Consider the following 23,340-nt stretch of genomic DNA (forward strand, 5'->3'; position numbering starts at 1 on the left):
CCTGAGACTCTTATCTCTAATAAACAACCAAAAAGCCAGAAGTGGAACTGTGGCTCAAGTGATTTGAGTACCAGCCTTGAGGAAAAAAAAAAAAAAAAAAAGCTCAGGGACAGCACCTATGTCCTAAGGCCAAGGCTCTGGACCAGTACCAAAAAAATAAAAATAAAAAACTAAAAACAAAGATAATATAGAAGACAGAAGCTCTACCCTTCAGGAGACTTACACAACTTCCAGCAGTTGAAAGCTGAGAGGCAGAGTAGATTTGTAAACATGCCAAGAATCCATGTAACTTTGCATACACTAGTTCATGTATCCATGTATAGTTGTGTATACAAACCTTTGTGTGAAAGATATAAAGTGGCAGTGTTCACTCTCTTTAGCTGGTATAATGAGATATGGCCTGAGGAAGGGGGAAAATGATGGAAGGGGTAATACTGACCACAATGCGTTATCCTCATAAAGTGGCATATTGAAATGATAACCCATTTCTACCACTATTTAAAGACACTGACACTAAGCAAAAGGAAATAAATGTACATATCACCTGATGTGGAAGAAATAGTTGTATTGTCAAAGCTCATAGAATTCACTAGCTTTATAGACCATGATAAAGACAATTTGCCCCATGAAGGTTAGAATGTTTGTGACTTTAACTAAGTACCACTATCTCACAACACTGTGAAATCTATATAATTACTTAATCACAATAAAAATATGCTCCAAGATTTAAAAAAAGATAATAAAATATAATAAAAAATGGTCTGTGGGTGAGAAGGGATGGGAGGAAAAAACGGAGAGAGAGAGGGAAGGGGTGACATTATCCAAAAAGAAATGTAATTTGATGTCGGTATAATTTGTGGATGGGAAGGGGAAAAAGAAATCGTTTAAATAGGGATACAGGTGGACCCATTGCAACAATGAGATGTACAAGTCGTTATGTTGAAAACGAACTTTACAACTTTGGTGTGTGTGGGGGGGGACGGGGGAAGATTGGGGGGAGGGGGGAGGATTGGGGGGACGGGGAGAGGATGGGAAGGGATGGGAAGGGGAAACAAAGGAGGAGGCTACAATGCTTGATAAGAAATGTACTTATTATCTTGCCCATGTAATTGTAACCCCTCTGTACAGTATTTTCACAATAAAAAAACAAAAAAAATGTACTCATTAACCTGACTTATGTAACTGTAACCCTTCTGTGTATCACTTTATAATAATAAAAAATAGAAATAAATGGTCTGAGGAAAGCAAAAAAATTACAGATTAAAAAAGAGAGAGAAAGAGATTCTTAGGAAAATGAAGGGAGATATCAGAAGATCAGAAGCATAAAATGACTGCAGACATCTTGGGTAAGGGGTCTGTTTTGGAGCAGAGTCCAGCAGTTGAGTCTGCCTGTGGTTTCTGTAAGGACTCCAGCTCCGTCCTCCTCAGTTCAGAAGATACCTTCAAAAGCTAAACTATGTTCACTCCAGCCACATCACCTATTCTCATCCTTTTGTTTTCAGAGTTCAAAGATATGATCAATTCCCTGAGATACTTGAGACCTCAAATAGGATGCAATTATTTCTTACATAAGTCAGTTTCATGGGACAAAATTTGCCTTTGATTCTACTACTATTATTTGCTCAAAGGCAGACCTAAAATTACCATGATTGTCAGCCAGTAATGCCTAAGCCTTCTTTTTTTTTTTTTTGTTTTTTTTGTTTTTTGTTGGTCGTGGGGCCTGATCTCTGGGCCTGGGTGCTGTCCCTGAGCTCTTCAGCTCAAGGCTAGCACTCTACTACTTGAGCCACAGCGCTGCTTCCAGCTTTTTCTGCTTATGTGGTGCTGAGGAATTGAACCCATGGCCTCATGCATGCAAGGCAAGCACTCTACCACTGAGCCACCATCCCAGCCCCTGCCTAAGCCTTCTAACGCTGACATAGTCCAACTTGTAGAACTGAAAATAAATGTCCAGCAACCAGCGGCAGTCAAGTTGCAGTGATATCTAAGTGATTAAGTACACATACAATTTTTTTTTCAGTTTTCACTCTTGGAAAGCAGATGATGGATAGGTAAGGAAGGTAATCAGACAATCAAGGTGACAGTAAAGAATGTTAAAAGCTTTTTAACTGTTTACATTTTGTTTGGGGGCAACAGGGCAAGGGTTTCTAAACTACACTGCTAATGTTTCTTCTCTCATGCCGAAAACAATCAAGCATTTTTTTTCCCTCTCTCTCCAGATGTCTGCTTATCTGCTCGGCAGGACTGTGCAAGAGCTTGTAAACAGCTAAGTTTACTTTGCTTCTGTCTTCAATCTAAGTGAATATAGCATTAAAAAAAAAAAAAAAAAAAAAGAACACCCTTGAGTTACCTGCCAAAAGACAACAGCAACAAAAATGCCCTAAGTTGTTTTCTTAATATCCTATACTTGAGAAGTATTTTCAGGTTTTAAATGCTTTGTTTAAAAATGGGCTTTAATCTTCAGCCTCTAAAATATCCCTGCCGGCTCTTTCTTTTCTGGTCTTCTTTTATAAATGGAAGAAGGAAAGGATAGAGAAGCTGGCTCCAAGCCCTCAGCTGGCTATTCTTAGTTCTAGCAATTATGGGCCATGTCTGAGATAAACTAAGAAGAAAAGTAATTTTGAACCCTATGTTGCTGGATAAACAAGGGAGTGCCATGTGCTAGACTGGCACTGATTCCCATTAAAATGTTTGTTTTCATCTTTAATTAATATGACCGGATTGCACAATGGGTTGTGCTGATGACCCTATGAATTCCAACATTCCCCCATTCCCCCATTCAAGCCCTGCCACTCCTTCCACACACACTCCTTTCTCAACTACTTCCCTCCACATCTTTATTTTTTTGCAGTAGTACTGCAACTTGAACTCAGGGCCTGTACACTGTTCCTTAGCTTTTTTTGCTACTGTTTGGTGATCTACGGCTTGAGCCACAGCTCTACTCCCAGCTTTTGCTGGTTAACTGGAGATAGGAGTCTCATGTGTTTGTCTGTCAAGGCTGATTTCAAACCATGATCTTCAGACCCTAGCCTCCTGAGTAGCTAGGATTATAGGTAGGAGCTATTGGCACCCAGCTTCCTATTCAATTTTTTAAAAACATTTTTTAGTGCAATTCATTATGCATTTTCATACACACACACACACACACACACACACACACACACACACACGTGCGTGCGCACATGCGTGCGCGCCGACTCTGACGACTCTATTTACCCCCTTACCCTCTCCCTTTTCTCCTCCCATTGTTTTCCCCCAACAATCAGTTCTCCTTTTCCAATCACATTTATTATTATTATTATTATTAAGGTCTAGGTTCTACATGAGTGAAAACATGAAAATTTTGTCCTGAGTTTATTTCTTCAACATGGTGATCTCCATTCATTTTCCTATAAAATGTCTCTTTTTAACGCATATAAAACAAGTACCTTGAACATTGCTATTATACATTTTGGACAACAAGCAAAAATACTATCTACCCACTAGTCAAAGGATGCCAATGTTAAAAAAAAACAACTCCTGATTATTGCCCATGTTAAAACGGTACCAATTAGTATCACTTAGCATCTTGATGCTACTCATAAAGTTCTGTATATTTTCTTATTTCAACATGCTAGTACCCTGTCAGGTACCACAGGAGCTGGGCATGTGGCCTGTCTGTGTGGCTTGCCAGGCAGTGGAGCAGGAAGACAATGACACAATGCAGGACTGAGAGAACAGAGTGCACACAGACAGAATACTTTCCCATGTATCACTTACTAGGGTTATTTTTAGCTTAGAAAGGCAATGCTAAACTTACCCATATTGGATTTCCAAAACAAAAGCAGATGCTCCAAGAAAATGAAGCATAATATAGGATGACCCATCCCTAAGAATATCATAAAGTTTGCAAGGTATGGGTTTTTGTTTTGACTACTCCATTTTAAAGAAAACTCTAAATATCCAGGTTGGTGAGATGGCTCATGCCTGTGATCCCAGCATCAGGAAAGCAGCAGAAAGATGATCACAAGTTCTAGACAAGCCAGGGTGACATGGGAAGATCCTGTCTCAAAAAAGATTCTGAATGTATAAACCTGGCTATAGATTTTCTCAGCGGTTAAATATCAAATCTCGAAGCCAAAACTGTGAAAGTGCTTACTAACATACAACCAGTAGGTGGCGCTGAGCAACCAAAAATTAAAACAAAGCTTTCATGGATTATAAAATACCCAAGATAACTCTGCTCTGTCCAGCTTATGTAACTTTAATAATTGTTAAAATTAACTTACAGCACCTATTATCACAAAACAGAGAAACCTAAACTTTCCTTAAAATGAATCCATCTTTGATTAAGGGTTTAAAAAAATTCTAAAAGTGAAATCAAATAAGAAATGCAAGGCTACTAATGTAGACATAAATTTTATAGAAATTAAAGTTTGTTCAGGAACTTGTGGTTCATGCATGTAATCCAAGTTACTTGGGAGGCTGATATCTCAGGTTCAAACCCAGCCCAGGCAGGAAAGTCCATGATACTCTTATCTCCAATTAACTATCCAAAAACTGGAAATAGAGGCCTGGCTCTTAGTGGTAGAATTCAATCTAGCCTTTAGCAAAAAAAAGCTCAGGGGGCCTGGGAAGGTGGCTCAGTAGCAGAGTGCTTGTCTAGCATGCATGAGGCCCTGGGTTCGATTCCTCAGCATCACAGAAGCAGAAAAAGCTGGACGTGGTTCTGTGGCTCAAAGTGGTAGAGCGCTCGCCTTGAGCTGAAGAGCTGAGGGACAGTACCTATGCCCTGAGTTCAGGCCCCACAACTGAAAAAAAAAAAAAAAAGTTCAGGGACAGTACCAGGTCCTGTGTCAAAGTCCCACAAAAAAGAAAAAAAAGAAAAGAGAGAAAGAAAGATAGAAAGAAAGACAGACAGACAGAGAGGAATGAAGGGAGGGAAGGAGAGAGTGAAGAAGAGATAGAGAAAGAAAAAGAGAAAGACAGAAAGATAGAAAGAAAAAGAAGAGAAAGACAGAAAGATAGAAAGAAAAAAGAAGGAAGGAAGAAAAAGGAAGAAATTAAAGGATGTGCTAGATCTACTAAAGTAACAGACAGGAATTTATTTCAAAAAGTTTCTTTTCTTCTTTCAACAGAACAGAGACACTGCTGGGTCAGCCTCCAAGCCACATGGCCACCTGAAGCAAAGGGCACCAGGAGGCTGGGTGGGGGAGGCTGCCCTGCACACTCGCAATGGCGGAGCTACTGAGAGGACACCATGACATCTGCTGAGTCATGCTGTTTGGCAGCACACTGCCATGAGGAGGTGATGGTCTTCCGCAACCATCTATCTCCGGTTGGAGCAGCAAATCCACTCGCCAGTAAACCAGGCTGATATGAGGGTGATAACACTGCCATGTCCCCATGTCTCCTCTCCTACTGTGCATGCTAAAAATCTCTCTTCCCACTTTTCTCTCTCTGCCTTTTCCTCCCCCCTCTCTTTGAAGACTGGAGGATTTTTAAAGCATACAAATTCTACATTTTCAACATACAATTCTAGCTATTTTTTCCATTAGAAGTCTCCAGGTAAGCTAGGCCAGGGTGGCTCATACCTGTAACTCTAATTATTCAAGAGGGGGGAGTGAGAGTCTCCAAGAAAGAAGTCAATAAGCTAGTGTCCTGAAACTGTATTGCTGCCTGCACATCAGTTATCTTCTACTTTACTAAGTAGAGGAAATATCTCAGCAGAGCTGTAGAAGACAAAGGTTTCCTCATGATCAACCTTAAGTCAGGTGAGAAGATTTCAAATAAGAAGCTGGGACAAAGGGAACACAGTTGTCCAACTGACTGAGAGCCACAGTCAGTGTCAGACCATGCTCTCCAGCAACGGCAATGGAACCTCCAGGGCCCAAGTCATCACACCATCCCTGAGAGGTTCTGGGGACAGGAGCAGCACTTGGCTTCTGAAACGTCACACGAGTAAGTAATGTGTAACTTGGATTAACCACAGAATGGAAGCAGACACATGGAAATGGGTATGTGTAAAAGACCATCTACAACCTGTGATGAGCAACCAAAATGGGCCTGCTTGAGAAACACCAGGACATGCTTGACAAACCAAAACAACACTGAGATTCCTTCTTACCCCAGGAAGAATGGTCATCATAAAAAAAAAATTCAACTGTGAGTATATGGTCAAAAAATATATTTTGTTAAGAGGTATAACAGAACTCAAATGACAGATTATACCTCTTGGGGATATAACTTACCCTAGTGCATTTCAAATGTTTTCTACAAAATGTCTGCAGAACAGGGAAAGAGAGGAGAGCTTTGCAGGTGGTCTGCAATGAAGCTATCATGTAACACACTGGTGAGTAGCCACCCCAGGACATAGCCGTGTGGGCTTGCTGGGCCAGTGGCCAGGGAAGCAGACAGCCATCTCTTGACTAAGTTCATTTGACTTGAGTACACAGACAAAGTCACTATCAACAATAAGGTTTTTTAAAACTTGGATTGAAACAAATGGGACAGAATGATGGATGGAGTGACACTGATCAAAATGCATTTGCTGGGTGCTGGTGGCTCATGCCTATAATCTTAGCTACTTAGGAAGCTGAGAATCATGATTCAATGCCAAACTGGGTAGAAAAATCCATGAGACTTTTATCCCTATTTAACCACCAAGACCTGGAAGTGGAGCTATGGTTCAAGTGGTAGAGCACTAGCCTTGAGCAAAACATCTCAAGGAAAGAGTCCAGGCCCCGAGTTCAAGCCCTAGTCACACAGACACAAAAGCATTATGCTCATAAACTAACATGCTGAATTGAAACCTCATTGTACAGCTACTTAAAGATAATAAAATAAAAAATCCAACACTATGTTGAAAATGAACTATAAAATTTGTGGGAGGGTTGGGAGGGAAAAACTGGGAGGGAGCAAGAGAAGGGATGACATTGTCCAAAAAGAAATGTTCTCTTTACTTGACTTATGTTACTGTGCCTTCTCTGTACGCCACCTATATATTAAAACAATAAAAAAATTACAAATAAGTAAATTTCATCACTAAGGAGAAAAAACAGATATTTAACAAAAGTTTTAATTAAAAAATCTAATTTAAAAACATCTAAAATATATTTGTATTTTTTGTATAAATCAGTCATGAATTGCAATGAAAGAAGGTGGTCCATTAATTCACCGTAAGAAAAAGGATAAAAATTAGTTAACCCATCTTTTGTATCCTTTTCCTGCCAAAGGAGGAAGTGATACAGGAGAAATTACATGTTTGCAGTATTTAGATGAAAAGTTATATGACCTATAAAGAACCAGAAAGCATGGGGAAGCAGAAACTCAAACCTGGAATCTCATTCCTGTATTACATGCTCACTGCAAGGCCACAGTTTGGCTAAGATGGAGGAAGGTGAGTGACATGCACTTTACTTTATTATTAGGTTTCTTCTATTTTACTTGATTTTTTTATTTTACTTGAAGACATTGGTCAGTTAATGATGGTCTTATTTTCTCAAATGATAAGGATTCAGATCCTCTCTTTGTACATGGCTCACTCATATACTTCTCTGCATATAGGTATGCATGTAAAAATACTACATACCTCCCCAACACACACACACACACACACACACACACACACACACACACACACACACACACACACATATACCAACACTTACACATGCATAATACTATATACATCTGACAGTGAGATGATATTGAGAAAAACCAACAGAGGGAGAAAATGAAATGTGAAACCTAAGCTAAACCTAGAGAAAAATGTACTGTCGAGGAAATTCCTTAAGCAACTGTTCCTGGAGCCAGCACAGCTGTCTTTAACTGCTAGCAATCCTAACAGCAAGGACAATGCGTGCCAGTTCCCCTGTGGGCAAGTCTTCATTAGAAACGCATGTGTGGAAAGAAGGTTATTTTCATTGATACAGAACATGGAAACTTAAGTAAATGGCAGATGGCTGCATGGGGAGATGAAACATCCATGGAAAAGAATGATACTCTGTCTTTTGCAGGGAAATGGATTGACCTGGAAAAAAATTATGTTAAGTGAAGTAAGTCAGGCTCAAAGAGACATACATAGACGTTAGATCTACATTATAAACATATATGTAAACATATACTGGGTTATGTACAAATGTATTCGCTGAAGTATGGTATATGAAGGGGAAGATTTTAATAGTGAAAGCCCTTTGAGCAACAAACGTACAGGGTAACAAAATGACTACCAGAAAGCTGGAGCGTGTGTTGGGCGGGGGGAGCTGAGGTAAGTGTGCAAGGAGTAGGCAAACAGAGAGGGGAAGGGCAAATGAATGCAGTCATAATATTCAATGCATACATGTCAAAATGGAACTAGGAAAATTGGGAGGATGGGTGGGACGGGAGATATGGTAGAGAATGATCAAAGGGGCGGCACAGATCATAATGCATTGTACTCATAAACTGACATCATATTAAATTGAAGGCCCTTTGTACAACTGTTTAAGGATAATAAATAAATTATTAAAAATGCAGGTTTCATGCTTATAAGGGCCTTCCCTATTTATTTGTAACCTTCCTGTCTCAAAGACAGCCTTTATACTGCAAGAAGAATGCCCAATACATGTTTGGACTTAGAACTCTGTGAAAAGTCTCACCAAATTACTTGTCCTCAAAGTGCTAGTGGATTTCTACATATAGGTAAAGATAGATAAGTACACTTGAATATTATTATTATTTTTTCTTTTTTGTCTGTCATGGGGCCTGAACTCTGGGCCTGGGTGTTGTCCCTCAGCTCTTCAGCTCAAGGCTAGCGCTCGACCACTTGAGCCATAGAACCACTTCTGGCTTTTTTCTGCTTATGTGGTGCTGAGGAATTGAACTCAGGGCCTTGTGCATGAAAGGCAAGCACTCTACCACTGAGCCACCTTCCCAGACCACACTTGAATATTATTTAGCACAACCATTTTCCAGATTTAGTCTTTTAGGCTCTGGGAAAGCACTCTTACATCCCTGACAATAATCACTTCAAAAGAACTGACACTCCAGGCAAACCTGTGGCAAACATCCCCAGAGACAGTTATAAACGTGAAGCTTAGATAGGCTTTTCTTTTATTACTACATTCCCTACATTTTAAAAATAGAATTTTGTTGATTAATTTAAAGTTGTTTACTCGGTGAATATGGGATACTTAGGAAATGCTCACATATCAAACTCCACAATACTTAGCTTTCTCCCAGGAGGCACACGTCTGCGGCCCTCACACTGCCTAAACAAGCACACAGTGTTGATGAAGCCAGCAGCAGGAAGCAAGGTGAAAACAGTTCTTAGAGATTCTGAAATTCCATGAGGTTCAAGAGATTCCAAAGCTGCTGAACAAATCTGGCACAATGCTGAGAAGTCCTGCTTACAAAGACATGTCCCTGGTCTTGAAATGTTAAAATGTGGAAATGGAGCTGTGGCTCAAGTGGTAGGTAGTGTGCCAGCCTGGAGTGGAAAAAGCTAAGGCATAGCACCTAGGCCATGAGTTTAAGCCGCAGTACCAGCAACAAAACAAACAACAGAAAATTCAGGTCTTAGAATTAAACAATGGAATGGTAGCTAAAAGGCTCTGAACTAGTCTCTCTGTAGAGGATTCTCTGGAGTCTGGCCTCTGGGTTTATATCACAGATTCCATGCAACCAACTGCTACTTACATTCACTGAAAATTAAAGTATGGCAGAATCTCGTAGGGGGTTTTCATGTGTGTACCAGTCCTAGAACTTAGACTCAGTCAAAGCTTGGGCACTGTCCCTGAGCTTCTTTTGCAAATGTTAGTTGTCTACCACTTGAGCCACAGACCCATTTTTCACTTTCTCTGATTGGAGATAAGAATCTCACAGACTTCCTTGCCCTAGTTGGCTTCGAACTGACATCCTCAGGAGTAGCTAGGATTATGGGCACGAGCCATAAGCACCTGGCAGTACTGGCCTTTTTTAAAATTCTTGTTTCTTCTAAAGTTATTTTTCATTTAAAATAAAAATGGGAGAGCTACACGAACAATTCTGTGGCTGAGAAAATCAGCTCTGGGTGTTTGGCTTCTGAACTGGAACTTAAAGTAGAAATTCTAACAACCTTTGCTCTGACATATGTGACCATGTCCGTCTGTCTGCTCCCGTTTTATTACACAGTTCTAAAAGCAGACACATCTCTGGTTTGCAGCTGCCTACTCCCCCACAGCCCTTTCTCACAGAGTTGCAACCAGAGTGACCAAACGCTAGAAGGGACATGGCTCAGATCCCAATAACTTTATACCACAAAGGTACTTTAAGTGCTACGTCACCATCCTATTACTTTTTCGAATTTTTATTCATTTAATTTTTTATTGTTATTATACAGGTGATGTACACAGGATTACAGTTTCATGAGTCAGGTAATGAGAACATTTATTTTTTTGGACAATGACATCCCTTACTTGACTCTCTCCAAGATTTTCCTTCCTATACTGTTTCTATTTTATTTTTCACATTTTTTAGCTAATGGTTTAAAAATATTGCAGTAACAGGGAGGTTATAAACATCTGACATACCATAGTGAAGGCCCCAGATGTAATTAATACACACTAAAAGAGAGCGACAGGCAATGCAGCAGGCTCTTGAGGAGAGTGAGCACGAGGGCGGGGGGGGGGGGAGGGGGGGAGGGGAAGGGGGGGTGAATGGGTGGAGGAGGGCTCCTTTATTCAACTAAGGCCTCTACTATATGCTCTCTCAATGCTTGGTTCTCAATGGTGCCTTCTTTCTCTTCAAGGACTACTAAGCAGGAGCGTAACCTCAAAAGACAAAGGAAAGAAAACCAGTTTCAGATAGACACATTTCAAGATAACTCACAAACTTGCAGCAGTGAAAATCCCATTGCTGATGCGATAGCCAGCAAGAAAAAAAAAGGAATGCCACTTTCCATGTGGAACCCAATAAAACTCAGGCAAGCACATCTGCAGCTGGTGGAGCTAGAAGATCTTGGCACTGGAATTCTTGCATTCTAGCCACACCACCTGTTAGCTGAATGGTTCTGACAGCCCAGACCTTTATTTTCATCATCTCTTAAAGTAGGATAATGCTTATTTCTCAAGCTACTATCGTCCTAGTGGGGTAGATAACACAAGGTCACTGTGACATAAACCACTGCAATGAGACAGAAGTTTCCTCTTTGATGTACTAAACTGAAGTTACCAATTCTACCAGAATGACATTAACTCATCCAAGCAAGACTAGCTGAAAGCCACAGGCATGCCCAACCATTCCAGGATGAAGGCTGGCAGTGGCTTTCGCCATGACAGTCTTTTCATTTTATGTTAACTTTATTGTCAAAAACAAATTTTTGACATCTATTCCTCTGTCTTCCCAACAGGTTTTCTTCATACTTAGTCTATTTCAATGTGAACCCTCATGAAGAGTAAAGAATGGAAATGGTAGTGAATAGAACAATTTGTTTTCTTTATTAAGACATTTTAGGTAAAAGTCTGAGCCAAACAAAACTCCTGAGAATGAAGCTATCCTAATCACAGCCTTCTTCACACATTGGAAATTGTATATGTAAATTCATATGCAAATCACCTATAAATCCTTGCCAAAGAATAACTAGCTTGGTGGGGAGCTTGTGGCTCACACCTGCCATCCTAGCTGTGCAGGAGAACTACAGTTCAAGGACAGAATGAACAGGAAAATCCACTAGATTCCACTTCAAAAAAAAAAAAAGGCAAAAAGCTGGGCTGGAGACAAGGCTCATGCAGCAGAGCACCAGCCAAGAAAGCACAAAGTCCTGATTTAAAACTCCAGTTTCCTTTCACTTCCCTGAAGTCCAGTTCAGTTTCTAACACAAAGTATGTAGGAATTCACAATCAGGTAAAAAATTATAGCTTTGGATAAGAGTTTACCACTACCAATTCAATGTTGCTGTGATTATTATATCCATCCATTTCTAAAAATACACACAGGTATTCCCAAGTCTAGCTGCAGATGGAGTAAAAGCTTTGACCATCTGGTTTACGCATGCTGTCATTAAATGTACATATCACCGCATGTGTGCACTTGTATGAAGTATAAATCTTTCCTATGTCAGAGGGAGAAAAATGCACCATTAAGTTACACTCTTCAATCCTTTTGTACTCGAAATTCACCTGATCCTACTTGAATTTCTCCCTTCTTAAAATACAACCTCCAAAATAAAAATGCAACTTAATGAAAAAAAAAAAGAACAGCATCACCACTATCTCTTTAACTTCTGGAGTTAATTATATTAAATGTGGGAATGCATTCCACTCCAAACATTTAAGGATTAAAATTTATACAAGAAGAAGGATTGGTTAAACACAGATGACACAAGTCTGCCCTTGGAAGCAGCTCACACCCCATGGCAAGTGCTCACTGAGGACATTCTCCTGCGATTACTGCTCAGGAAGGTTTATATTTATAGCTCGTTGCTAACACAATGGCAATACTTAGAAAGGATCTGTCAAAACAGTGGAACAAACTTTGAAAAAGTGCACTAAATAAATTATTTTAGTAGATACCAAATCAGGATATTCTTCAGTAAGGTTTGGCAGGGAAGGGGGGAGGGTTTGAACGCAGGGCCTGGTACTCTGCCGTGGCTTTTTTCACAAGGTTGGTACTCTACCACTTGAGCCACATCTCCACTTCTAGCTTTTTGCTGGCTAGATGGAAATTAAGAGTCTTTTAGATTTGCCAAGGCTGACTTTGAACCTTGATTTTTAGATTTCAATCTCCCGAGTAGTTAGGAGCCATCAGTGCCCAGCTAGAAAGTTTTTCTGTTGTTGTTGTTGTTTTTAATACTACAATGAAGACTATAATATTAGTCAGATAAGGACTCAAAGCCTAACATTTTACTAATATGAAAAGAAACAAGTCATTTAAGGTCATTTATGAGAACAGTATTCATGAAATTCATTTGCCTTTGAGAGATACTTTAAAACATTACCTTGAGTATATTATGAATACTTAAATCCAGTCGTCCTTTATTTTCTATTACTTGTTTCATTTTTATTTCTAATTTAAGTGATTAGATAAACGTCTGAGCCATTTATTGACATGTGGGTGATTCAATGTGATCTAGAGACCAGAATTCTGTTTTTGCACATGTGAGGTTTGTGAGTTTTCTGAGGTGCCCCAGGAAAGCTGTGAGCAAGGCCCAGACGGCTGCAAATTTAGACGTGATGGGAAGCAGGGCTGATTAAAGATCAAAGGGAAGAACCCTGAAAGCAGACCACCTGGAACTGGATTCTAGCTCTACCATTTAGCTGCTGACCCCAACAAGCTGTCAAACTCTCCACCTCAGTTTCTTTTTCTTCTTTCTTTCTTCTTTTTAAGCTTTTACATCAACTTTGTCCTCAGAGCCAACCTGCTTGAGTTAACAAACCCCCATTATTGCCAACCATTGTAGGAATCATAGTCCTTCCGTGTACCAAAAACTCACATGCAACAATGAACACTGGATTGCAAGAGAGGACTTACTGTTTGCACCTGTCTGTGAGGCTTTGTTAAAATGCACCTCAGTTTCTTTGTATCTAAAATGGTGATAAGAGGCTGAACATAATTAAAATAATAATAATAAGAAAACCTGTAATTATACTCTGGCAAATTAGTGTAATAGGGTAATAATGTATCTACAGGTTTAGATCTAGTTAAGTATGTCAGTACTTAAGGGTTTTTTTGTTTGTTTTGTTTTTGTTTGTTTTAAAGTATGCCCTTGGGGAACTTCTTCCTGGTGCTGTTACATGTGCTTCACACTCCTTGACTTTTCTAAGTCTATTTCAACAATGAACAGTAAAAGTATTTCTTTAAGCAGAGAAAGTCTTTGTTCAAGGAGATACTGCCATAAAACGGACAGTGATGCTTCTTTTTTCCTATCCTGGGACTTGAACTCAGGGCCCAGGAACTGCCCCTGAGATTTTTGCTCAAGGCTAGCCCTCCACCACTTGAGCCCAGTTCTATTTCCTTGGTGGTTAATTGTGGTAAGAGTCTCACAGAATTTCCTGCCTGGGCTGGTTTTGAACCACAATCCTTAGATCTTAGCCTCCTGAGTAGCTAGATTACAGCCTCCTGAGTAGCTAGATTACAGGTGCAGCAACAACCAGTAACACTTCTTAAACATAGTATGTTCAGAGTAATTCTACTCTTGAAGTTCCAAGAAAAAAGGAAGCACTTTCTGTAGAAATGGTCTGAATAGAGAAAAGAGCTCTGTCACAATGCATGGAACTGGTCAGGAGTTAGGCTTTAGAAACAGTAAGTGTGTTAAGCCTGGCACTGGTAACTCACACTAGTAGCTCATTTCTCAGGAGGCTGAGACCTATAGAATCATAGGTCGTAGCCCACCATGTACAGAAATGTCCATCAGACTTCATTTCCAATTAACCAACAAAATACTGCATTAGAGGCATGGCTTAAGTGCTAGAGCTTCAATTGTGAGCAAACAAGCCAAGCAAGAGCTCAAGGTCTGTCCTGAGTTCAAGGGCTGGTGAACAGCAGCCCTTGCTTCCTCAAGTAGAGTTTCTCCCTAAGTCAGATTTTGAAAATAAGTTATTGGTCTAACCTCACCTGTTTATTACTTTGGAAAGCACAAAGACTTTAATGCAATATAAGTTTTCACAAAAGGAGAATTTTAGGCTAAAGAAGAGGTGGTATTTGTTTAAAATAAAACTTTAGGTAACAAGAAATATACTCAAGTGTGTATACATATAGGATATGCATATAGAATGCATATCCACACTTTGGGAAAGGCTTAGATTAGTATTTAAAAGCTTTTGCCTTCCATCACTGGTGGCTCATGCCTATAATGCTAGCTACTCAGGAGGCTGAGATTTGAGGATTGCAGTTCAAAGGCAGCCTGGGAAAAGTCCCCATAAGACTCTTATGTCCAATAAACTACTCAAAAAAGCCTGAAGAAGTGCTGTGGCTCAAGGATTAGAGCGCTCACCTTGAGCACACAGACGCTCAGGGACAGTGCGTAGGCCCTAAGTTCAAGCCTCAGGACCATCAAAGGCATACATACATACCTACATACATACATAAATGTACATACATAAATATAAACAAAAGCTTTTGTCAACAAACAAAACTTAAAAATGAGATTTTCGGGAATAGATTAACCAAATAATTTCATTGTTAACACTAACTTATATCAAGAAGACTGAAGAGTCGTTTGGTTCTCTTCTCTGTATATTTGACTCAGGTCTTATAAGTAGGGGAAGGAAGAGAGATTTTATTTGTGTCTACTTGAAAACTTGGCAAATTCACTGCCAGGTACAAGTTGTCTTACAAGAACACTATTCTGGGGCGTCAGTCCTACATAGCAACAATTCTAATACACGACAAAAATACCCTGCCCAGGATATTTTGTTATTTTATATAAGCTTCAGCTTTCTCTGAAGATACAATGATTATCTCCTCTTGATTATGAAAGTAACAGAGGACTACAAAACCATGCAGACAGCATAGGAGCCACGTGAAGTAGGAAAGATATTTGTAGCCACTCTCTCCAGAGAGAGGCTGTGCTCACTGCCAGTCCAGACCACTAGTGAGGTGACTGCCCCAAATCCAGAATATTCATAATAATGGCTGCCCCCTTCCAGACTCATTTACCATAAGGCAGTGATTTCTTCCACTTTAGGATTCATACAATGAATGCTACTATGTTCTCATATCCGTGGACATCTCAAAAGCTCGACACAGATGCCTATAACAATGGCACACTTATTACTAAATTAGGCTTATTTGTTTTTTATTTTTATTTTTGGGCCAGTACTGGGATTTGAAGTCGGGGCCTCAGGCTCGTGCTTGGCTTTTTTTTTTTCTACTCAAGGCTGGTGCTCTACCACTTGAGTCACACCTCTACTTCTGGCTGTTTGCTGATTAATTAGACATAAGAATCTCATGGATTTGTCTGCCTGGGCTGGCTTTAATTGTGATGCTCAGATCTCAGCCTCCTTAGTAGCTGGGATTACAGGTGTGAGCCATGGGTGCCCAGTCCTTCACAGCTGTTTTAAAGAATGGGGCCTATTCTGTACACAGAAGCACTGAGTGAGCACTAGACAAATGGACTCGAAGAAGACAGTGTAGAACAATGCATAAGCTGTATCTTCATTTATATAGCTATTGTTATGTTCTGGTCACTGTTTTATTTCTAATGGGTATCACTAAAATCAGGGAAGAGATGTCTGAAAATGGGAAAGGGCAAAGGTAGGAATGAAATATAGCTCGAGGGGCTGGGAAGTTGGCTCAGTGGTAGAGCAATTGCCTTGCATGCCTGAGGCCCTGGGTTCCATTCCTCAGCACCACATAAGCAAAAAGAAAAAAAGCCGGAAGTGGCGCCGTGGCTCAAGTGGTAGAGTGCTAGCTTTGATCTGAAGAGCTGAGGGACAGCACTCAGGCCCAGAGTTCAGGCCCCATGACCGGACCCCCACCCCCCCAAAAAAAAGAAATATAGCTCAATTAGACTCTGAGTTCAAATCTTAGCACCACCAAAAAGTTACATATATGTGTGTGTGTGTGTATGTAAAACAGTGTGTGTGTGTATATATATATATATTCACATATACGTGTAAAGTGTGTATGTACACATTTATGTCTCTATACACATGTGTGTATATATACTTATATACGTGCATACATTTCTGCTTATATATGCATACCCATAGGTATAAAAATCATATATATGCAGAAATGTATGCATGTATACAAGTATATATATATATATATATATATATATATATATATATATATATATATAAAAATAGGAAAAGACCTATTTTTCATTGTATATTTTCCATCTTTCAAATTTTTTATACTTTACCTGTTTCTTACTTATGTGAAAATAATGTCTCTAAAAAGTAATGAGGGCTGGGAAGGTGGCTTAGTGGTAGAGTGCTTGCCTTGCATGCATGAGGCCCTGGGTTTGATTCCTCAGCACCACATAAGCAAAAAAACCGGAAATGGCACTGTGGCTCAAGTGGTAGAATGCTAGCATTGAGTTGAAGAGCTGAGGGACAGCACCCAGGCCCAGAGTTCAAGTCCCACAACGGCAAAAATAAATAAATAAAATAAAAATAAAAAGTAATGTACAGTATTATATATCAGTATGGCTACTTGCATAAGAAGCAACATACAGAAACATAATGCTAACTCAAGAGAGAGGAAGACAAGTCCTGGAAAGGCTAGGGTCGTTCATAGTTGCTTTACTCACAGTAGCCAAAAGGTGAAAACAAAGCCCGGCTATCCATCATGAAAGACTATGTAAGTGACACATCGTTATAATGAAATAGTATTCCTGATAATAAAGAAACAGATCACTGGTGCATAATGTTTTTGACAGATGCAGAGCAAAGAAAAGTTACCATGAAGTTATAAAAAAAAAAAAGTTATCATGACAGAGTGCATACTCTACCACCCTACTTATTCCTGTTGAAATAATCAAACAAATCTGTGTGTAAAACAATTAAAACACTGTACTGAGACAGGTAAAGGAACAGGGGTCAGGAAAAACAGCAGTCTATGGTTTGGTGGGAGCCCTTGATTTTAGTTTGTCTTGTGCAGTGTATCAGCACAGAACAGTGTCATCTGCAGGGACATGAGAGCAAGTTGGCTAGTAGCGTTGTGCTGCTGTGTCTGTTTTATTTATAGAGTCCTATTAAGTGTAATTCTTCAGAACATCAAATGTGGATAGGAGGAACCGTGGGAGAGGGAACAAACTGTGTCACACTTCTGGAGTTTACCACCCAGACTCGCGTTGCGTACCCTGACTGCTGGCATCTGGCATGGCTGCCTGCATTCCTAACTCCTGGCATTTAATAATGACTGTCTCTCTTCAATACTATTTATTTGTTTCAGAAATAACTGTGTTTGGGAAAATACAAAAAACAAAGGGAAGAATACTTAAACATTGGTCAGGAATACTAGTGTTGACATTCTGGTATATGACATTCCAGGTGTGTCTTTATGTATACATGTAATTTGTTTTGGAATCAAAAGTGATGTCATCCTCTGCTTGACACAACCAGCCTATTGGTGTCCTGACTACCCCTCCTATCATTAAATCCCCTGGAATCTTGTCAGTTTGTTTTGTTTTGCTTTGTTTTTAGTAGTAGGGCTTGAATTCAGGGTCTGCGTGCTGTCCCTGAGCTCTTTTGCTCAAGGCTAGCACTATAAATGAGCTACAGCTCCATTTCCAGCTTTTTTAGTTTTTAATTGGAGATAAGAGTCTCATGGTCTTTCATGCCCAGGGCTGGCTTGGAACTGCAATCCTCAGATCTCAGCCTCCTGAGTTAGGATTACAGGTGTGAGCTACCAGCACCTGGCTTGAAATTTTGTATTTTAAAAAATAAAATTAAAACAGTAATTGGCAAGGAAAATGAGGCTGTGAGGTGTGGAATGCCCAGGAAGGAGTGTGAGTTGACTTTTTAAAGTAACTATGAGGTTCTAGATTTTGGTATGAGTTTAGGTTACAAAGGAACTTGTCAGGGAATAAGACATGTACATTTTATATGTAAGGCCTGGGTTCACCACACACACACACACACACACACACACACACACACACACACACACACACACACACACACACACACACACACACACACACACACACACACACACACACACACACACACACACACACACACAGATTTGTTTTGGTATCAATACAGAGTGGGGCTTGAATTCAAGGCCTAGGTGTTGTCCCTTAGCCAGCTAGCACTGGCTTCAAACCTCAATTTCAGATCTCAGCCATCTGAGTAGGATTACAGGCATGAGCCACAGTGCCCAGCCAGTTATCTGTACCTATATCTATAACTATATATGTTTTGTGAATAAATTCCGCCTCAAAGGGAAATAGAAATCTCTATGGAAACTAAGCAAGTACTGAACATTAGTTAATGATGTGTTTGCTAGACTTGCTAGAGGGAACTGTTATCTGCAACTTCCTGAAATGAATGCAGACTACAAAAGAGTAGCCATGTGATAGACCAGTATGTCTGGGCATTAACTTCAGTGTGGAGGAAACAAGTGTTCACTAGGAAATGTCTTTCAAAGCTTCTGTCTGAAATATCTTAAAATGTTGAAAATATCCTCTAAAACACACATGGGTACTGCAGGCAGCAGATCTCTATCAGTGCGTATCAGTCTACTTCATCCTCATTAAATGTTTGTGATTTTAAAAAATTGAAAGAAGAGTTCATAGGCATTGGGTAAAGTTTAAAATCAAAAAGGTAAGTATCAACTAAATTCAGTTCTTGATCTTGCGATAGCTTGAGGCCTTGTACAAGCTGTTCCCTTGATTCAGTTCCCTTGACTCCCCAAAGAAGAGAGGCAGCATTCCCTCTGCTCATAAAGAGACAAGAGAGGGCTGGTAAGGTGGCTTAGTGGTAACAGTACTTGCCTAGCATGCATGAAGCCCTGGGTTCCATTCTTCAGTACTATATAAACAGAAAAAGCCAGAAGTGGTGCTGTGGCTCAAGTGGTAGAGTACTATCTTTGAGCAAAAGCAGCTCAGGAATAGTGCCCAGGCCCAAAAAGAGAGAGAGAGAGAAAAGACCCCCACACAGTATGAAAGCTGCCATCTTTCCCTTCTGTCTTCCCTCCCTCTGGCAACGTAAAGTAGATCCCAGTACCAGCCCCCTCCCTGTACTTTGCTTTACCTCCCGCATCAGCCTAGAAAAGGGGTCAGTCAGGCCTGCTTTATCCTGGGGGTGCATGGCCTCTTCCTCTGCATCTAGAACAGCCTTCCTCACAGGACCAGTAGGTACAGGGCCAAGGGTCAGGTTGGGAGGGGAGCCACTGGGGCTTTGCCCTGAGTGTAGGGGAAGCAGGGGTGGTTCGGCCTAGCAGATGGGAATATGCAGTGTGTGACAGTGAAAGCCCAGGCTGGAAGTGAAGCCTTTCTTCATTTCCAGTTTGGCTTCTCTGCTACCATATCTGTGTCTCTGTGTGGATGCGTATCCATCTCTCAGGACCATTAGGAAAGGCATGGCAGCACTGGAAGTAGGCTGTATCTGGAAGGTATGCTCACGGCAGATTTAAAATGGTGGCGCACATCTTTCCAAAGTCAACTATATGCAGATTTATCTATCTCGTGTTTCTTTTATTTCATCTGTGAATAACAGAAACATATTTCTCAAAGTTCTGAGGGCTGGGAAATCCAGGATGAAAGAGTTAGCAGACTCAGTGTCTTCTGATTGTTGACTCTGCTACTAGGATGGCATCTTACTGCAGCACCCTCTGGAGAATACAAACATGGTATTCTCTAGAGTGGACAGGAAGGAGGGTTGGAAGAAATTTGGTCATCCACCTCATGTCCCTCAAATCCAATTTATGAGCACTCTGACCCAGTTGGGATTACAGGCATGCACTACAATCCCAATTATTCAGGAGGCAGAGGCAGGAAGGATCTCAAGTTCAATGCCAGCCTTAGAAAAGTTAGGAAGACCTTAAAAACAAAATATAAAAAAGGGCTAGGGGTGGGTAGGACATAACTGAAGTGCTAGAGTACTTGCCTAGTGTTAACTAAGGCCCTGGTTTAATCCCTAATATCTCTCCTTTTCCCTCTCCCTCCCCCCTTTCTCTCTCATTGTCCACACACACACACACACACACACACACACACACCCCTAGGGCAAAAAGGCCACACACACACACACACACACACACACACACACACACACACACACACACACACACACACACACACACACACACACACACACACACACACACACACACACACACACACACACACCCCCCCCTAGGGCAAAAAGGCTTCACCACAGATCATGTGTTTGATGCTACAGGACCTGCTGAAGTTTTTGTATATATGCATCATTACAACAGATCACACAAATTGACTCAGTCCATCCATGACTGGTGGACAAGATGCCAAAGAACATAATTTAGGAGATTTATGCTGTTCCAGTGAATTGGATGACCAGATGTTTTTGCATAATATAACCACCTTCCAACTTCCTGTTCCTAATACCAAATAACTGTATAAGAAATAAAGATGAGGGCTGGGAAGGTGGCTCAGTGGTAGAGCAATTGCCTTGCATGCCTGAGGCCCTGGGTTCGATTCCTCAGCACCACAAAGCAAAAAGAAAAAAGCCAGAAGTGGCGCTGTGGCTCAAGTGGTAGAGCGCTAGCCTTGAGCTGAAGAGCTGAGGGACAGCACCCAGGCCCAGAGTTCAGGCCCCATGACTGGACCCAAAAAAGAAAAAAAAAGAAAAAAAGATGAGAAAAGAATTTTGGAGTCTGCACATGATTGTATCTGTGCCATGCAGTCATACCTCATTTGATGGAATGGTGGCAAAGGGTTTGATGACAGCTGCTAGTGGAATCTGAGCCTGCTTTGCCATGTCTGATGTGCATGGGAAACAATATGTGGTACACCGGATGTAGCGAGGACTAGCATTTCCTAGAACATTCAAAGTGACATACGCAGAACTTGATTAGAAACAAACTTTCCCTGAGACATATACATATTTACAAAGGTAGACAATGACATGTTTTATGTATGAACCTGTAAAAATCTTCAATCTGTATTTTAGGGACACTGTTCATTTCTTATAAGACACTGAGTCCTAATAAAGATATAACATAGATGTTTCAATTACTATGATTATTTTTCAATAAATTGGGTCTTAAGGTAGCTTAATGTACGTACACTAGACAGGTATTTAGATTTAATAAAAGATGTCAAACGATGCAAAAAAAACAGGAATGCATAAAACCTTTGGGTGACAATCACCTCGATCAATACCTCTGCACATGGCCAGGGTACAAGAGTAAGTAACTGCATACCACTTCTGAGGTGAAGCCTTGTCAAACATGACCTTACTCTGACCATGTTCTGTCTAGACTTGCCAACTAAAGTGACAAAATTACATGTACAACTAACATATACTAATGGGAATCCTAAAGAAAATAGAGAAATACCTTGGTCTTGTATCACACAATCTGTAGTGACTATCGGAGGGACCTGGCCTCTGATGTTGGTGGTATAAACTTGTCCCCCTCTGGTGGCTCTGTCATCCTCAATCACCTGGATCTGGGAAATAGAACACCAAGAGCAAGTTAAAAGTAAGTGAAGACTCATGTCAACACTCAAAGAGGAGTGAATACCAGCTGCTCATGTTTCTTGTTGATTCTTTTGCACCTCCTTCCTTCACACACAGAGACACACACATGAGCATACACAACATACACATAACATACACACATAGTTCCTTTCATATAAAATTCTCTTTTCTGGGGCTGGGAAGGTGGCTCAGTGGTATAGTGCTTACCTTGCATGCATGAGACCCTGGGTTTGATTCCATAAGCAGAAAAAGCTGTATGTGGCGTTGTGGCTCAAGTGGAAGAGTGCTAGTCTTGAGCTGAGGAGCTCAGGCCCAGTGCCCGGACCCAGAGTTCAGGCCCCACAACGAACAGAAAAAAAAAATCTCTTTTCTTGGCTTTTTGAGTTGAGTCTGACTGGGATTCAAACTCAGTACCTGCTGCTTTCACTAATTGGCTAGGGCTCTACCAACAGAACCATGCCTCCACCCCCAATATCAGATTCTCAGTGAGACCTACCAGGTCTTCTTCAGTTCCATGTTTGTTTACTTCCAAATTTTAGATCACTAGTTTCCCAGTTGTTTTCTCTCATTCTCAGAGCTCTGATCCTTACACTTTGAAGAACTTTTTCTCCAGTTTACTATTGGGCCTAGAGGTAAGCACTTAAAAAATATTCTGGGAGCTAGAGATATAGCTCAGTGGGAGAGTATTTACCTAGCATGTGCAAGGCTCTGAGTTCTATCCCTAATATTGTGATAAATAAAATAATAAAAATAAATACAACAAATAAGTAATGAATTTTTAAATTCATAGGAAAGGAAATTAAAACAAGATTTTAAAAAGATATTTTAATAAAAAGAAATCTTTAGAGGACTAAAAAAAATTCAGAAGTGGTTATCTACAATACATGACCTAAAGAAGCCTTTATATTTCTCTTCCAGATTTCTCCTGATCTTCAATTTGCCTTTCCGGTCTTCCTCAGTTGAAAGACAAGAACAGTATAGTTTTCCAAGCAGATTTCTGCCTGATGCATAGAAATTAATGGGAGCCAAAGTCCCCAGTTAGAAACATGTCTTTGTACTATAAATATGTATTGACAAAGAAATGTGAGGGCTTAAAAAACTGTTGTAACTGTCTAGAGATATGAAAATTATGAACAAAAGGTAGTATGGATAAAAAGAAAAGGGCCAGGTACTGGTGGCTCATGCCTGTAATCCTAGTTACTCAGACGGCTGAGATCTGAGGATCATGATTCAAAGCCAGTCTGGGCAGGAAAAGTCTGTGAGACTC

The 23,340-nt window shown here is 40.4% G+C and overlaps 1 protein-coding gene across 1 annotated transcript in view; it reads right to left on the reverse strand.

The window, feature by feature from the left end:
* Sec24d (SEC24 homolog D, COPII coat complex component) overlaps nt 1-23,340 on the reverse strand; it is an 87,292-nt gene that overhangs the window by 38,876 nt on the left and 25,076 nt on the right. Inside the window, exons 7-8 of the mRNA XM_070022504.1 lie at nt 21,931-22,042; nt 21,282-21,409 (exon numbers count right to left, since the gene is read on the reverse strand). Of these exons, the coding sequence (XP_069878605.1) occupies nt 21,282-21,409; nt 21,931-22,042 (240 nt within the window). The remainder of the gene's footprint in view (nt 1-21,281; nt 21,410-21,930; nt 22,043-23,340) is intronic.

The sequence above is a fragment of the Dipodomys merriami genome, unplaced genomic scaffold (genome assembly GCF_024711535.1).
Source record: "Dipodomys merriami isolate MVZ:Mamm:240054 unplaced genomic scaffold, mDipMer1.0.p SCAF_15, whole genome shotgun sequence".
NCBI lineage: Eukaryota > Metazoa > Chordata > Mammalia > Rodentia > Heteromyidae > Dipodomys > Dipodomys merriami.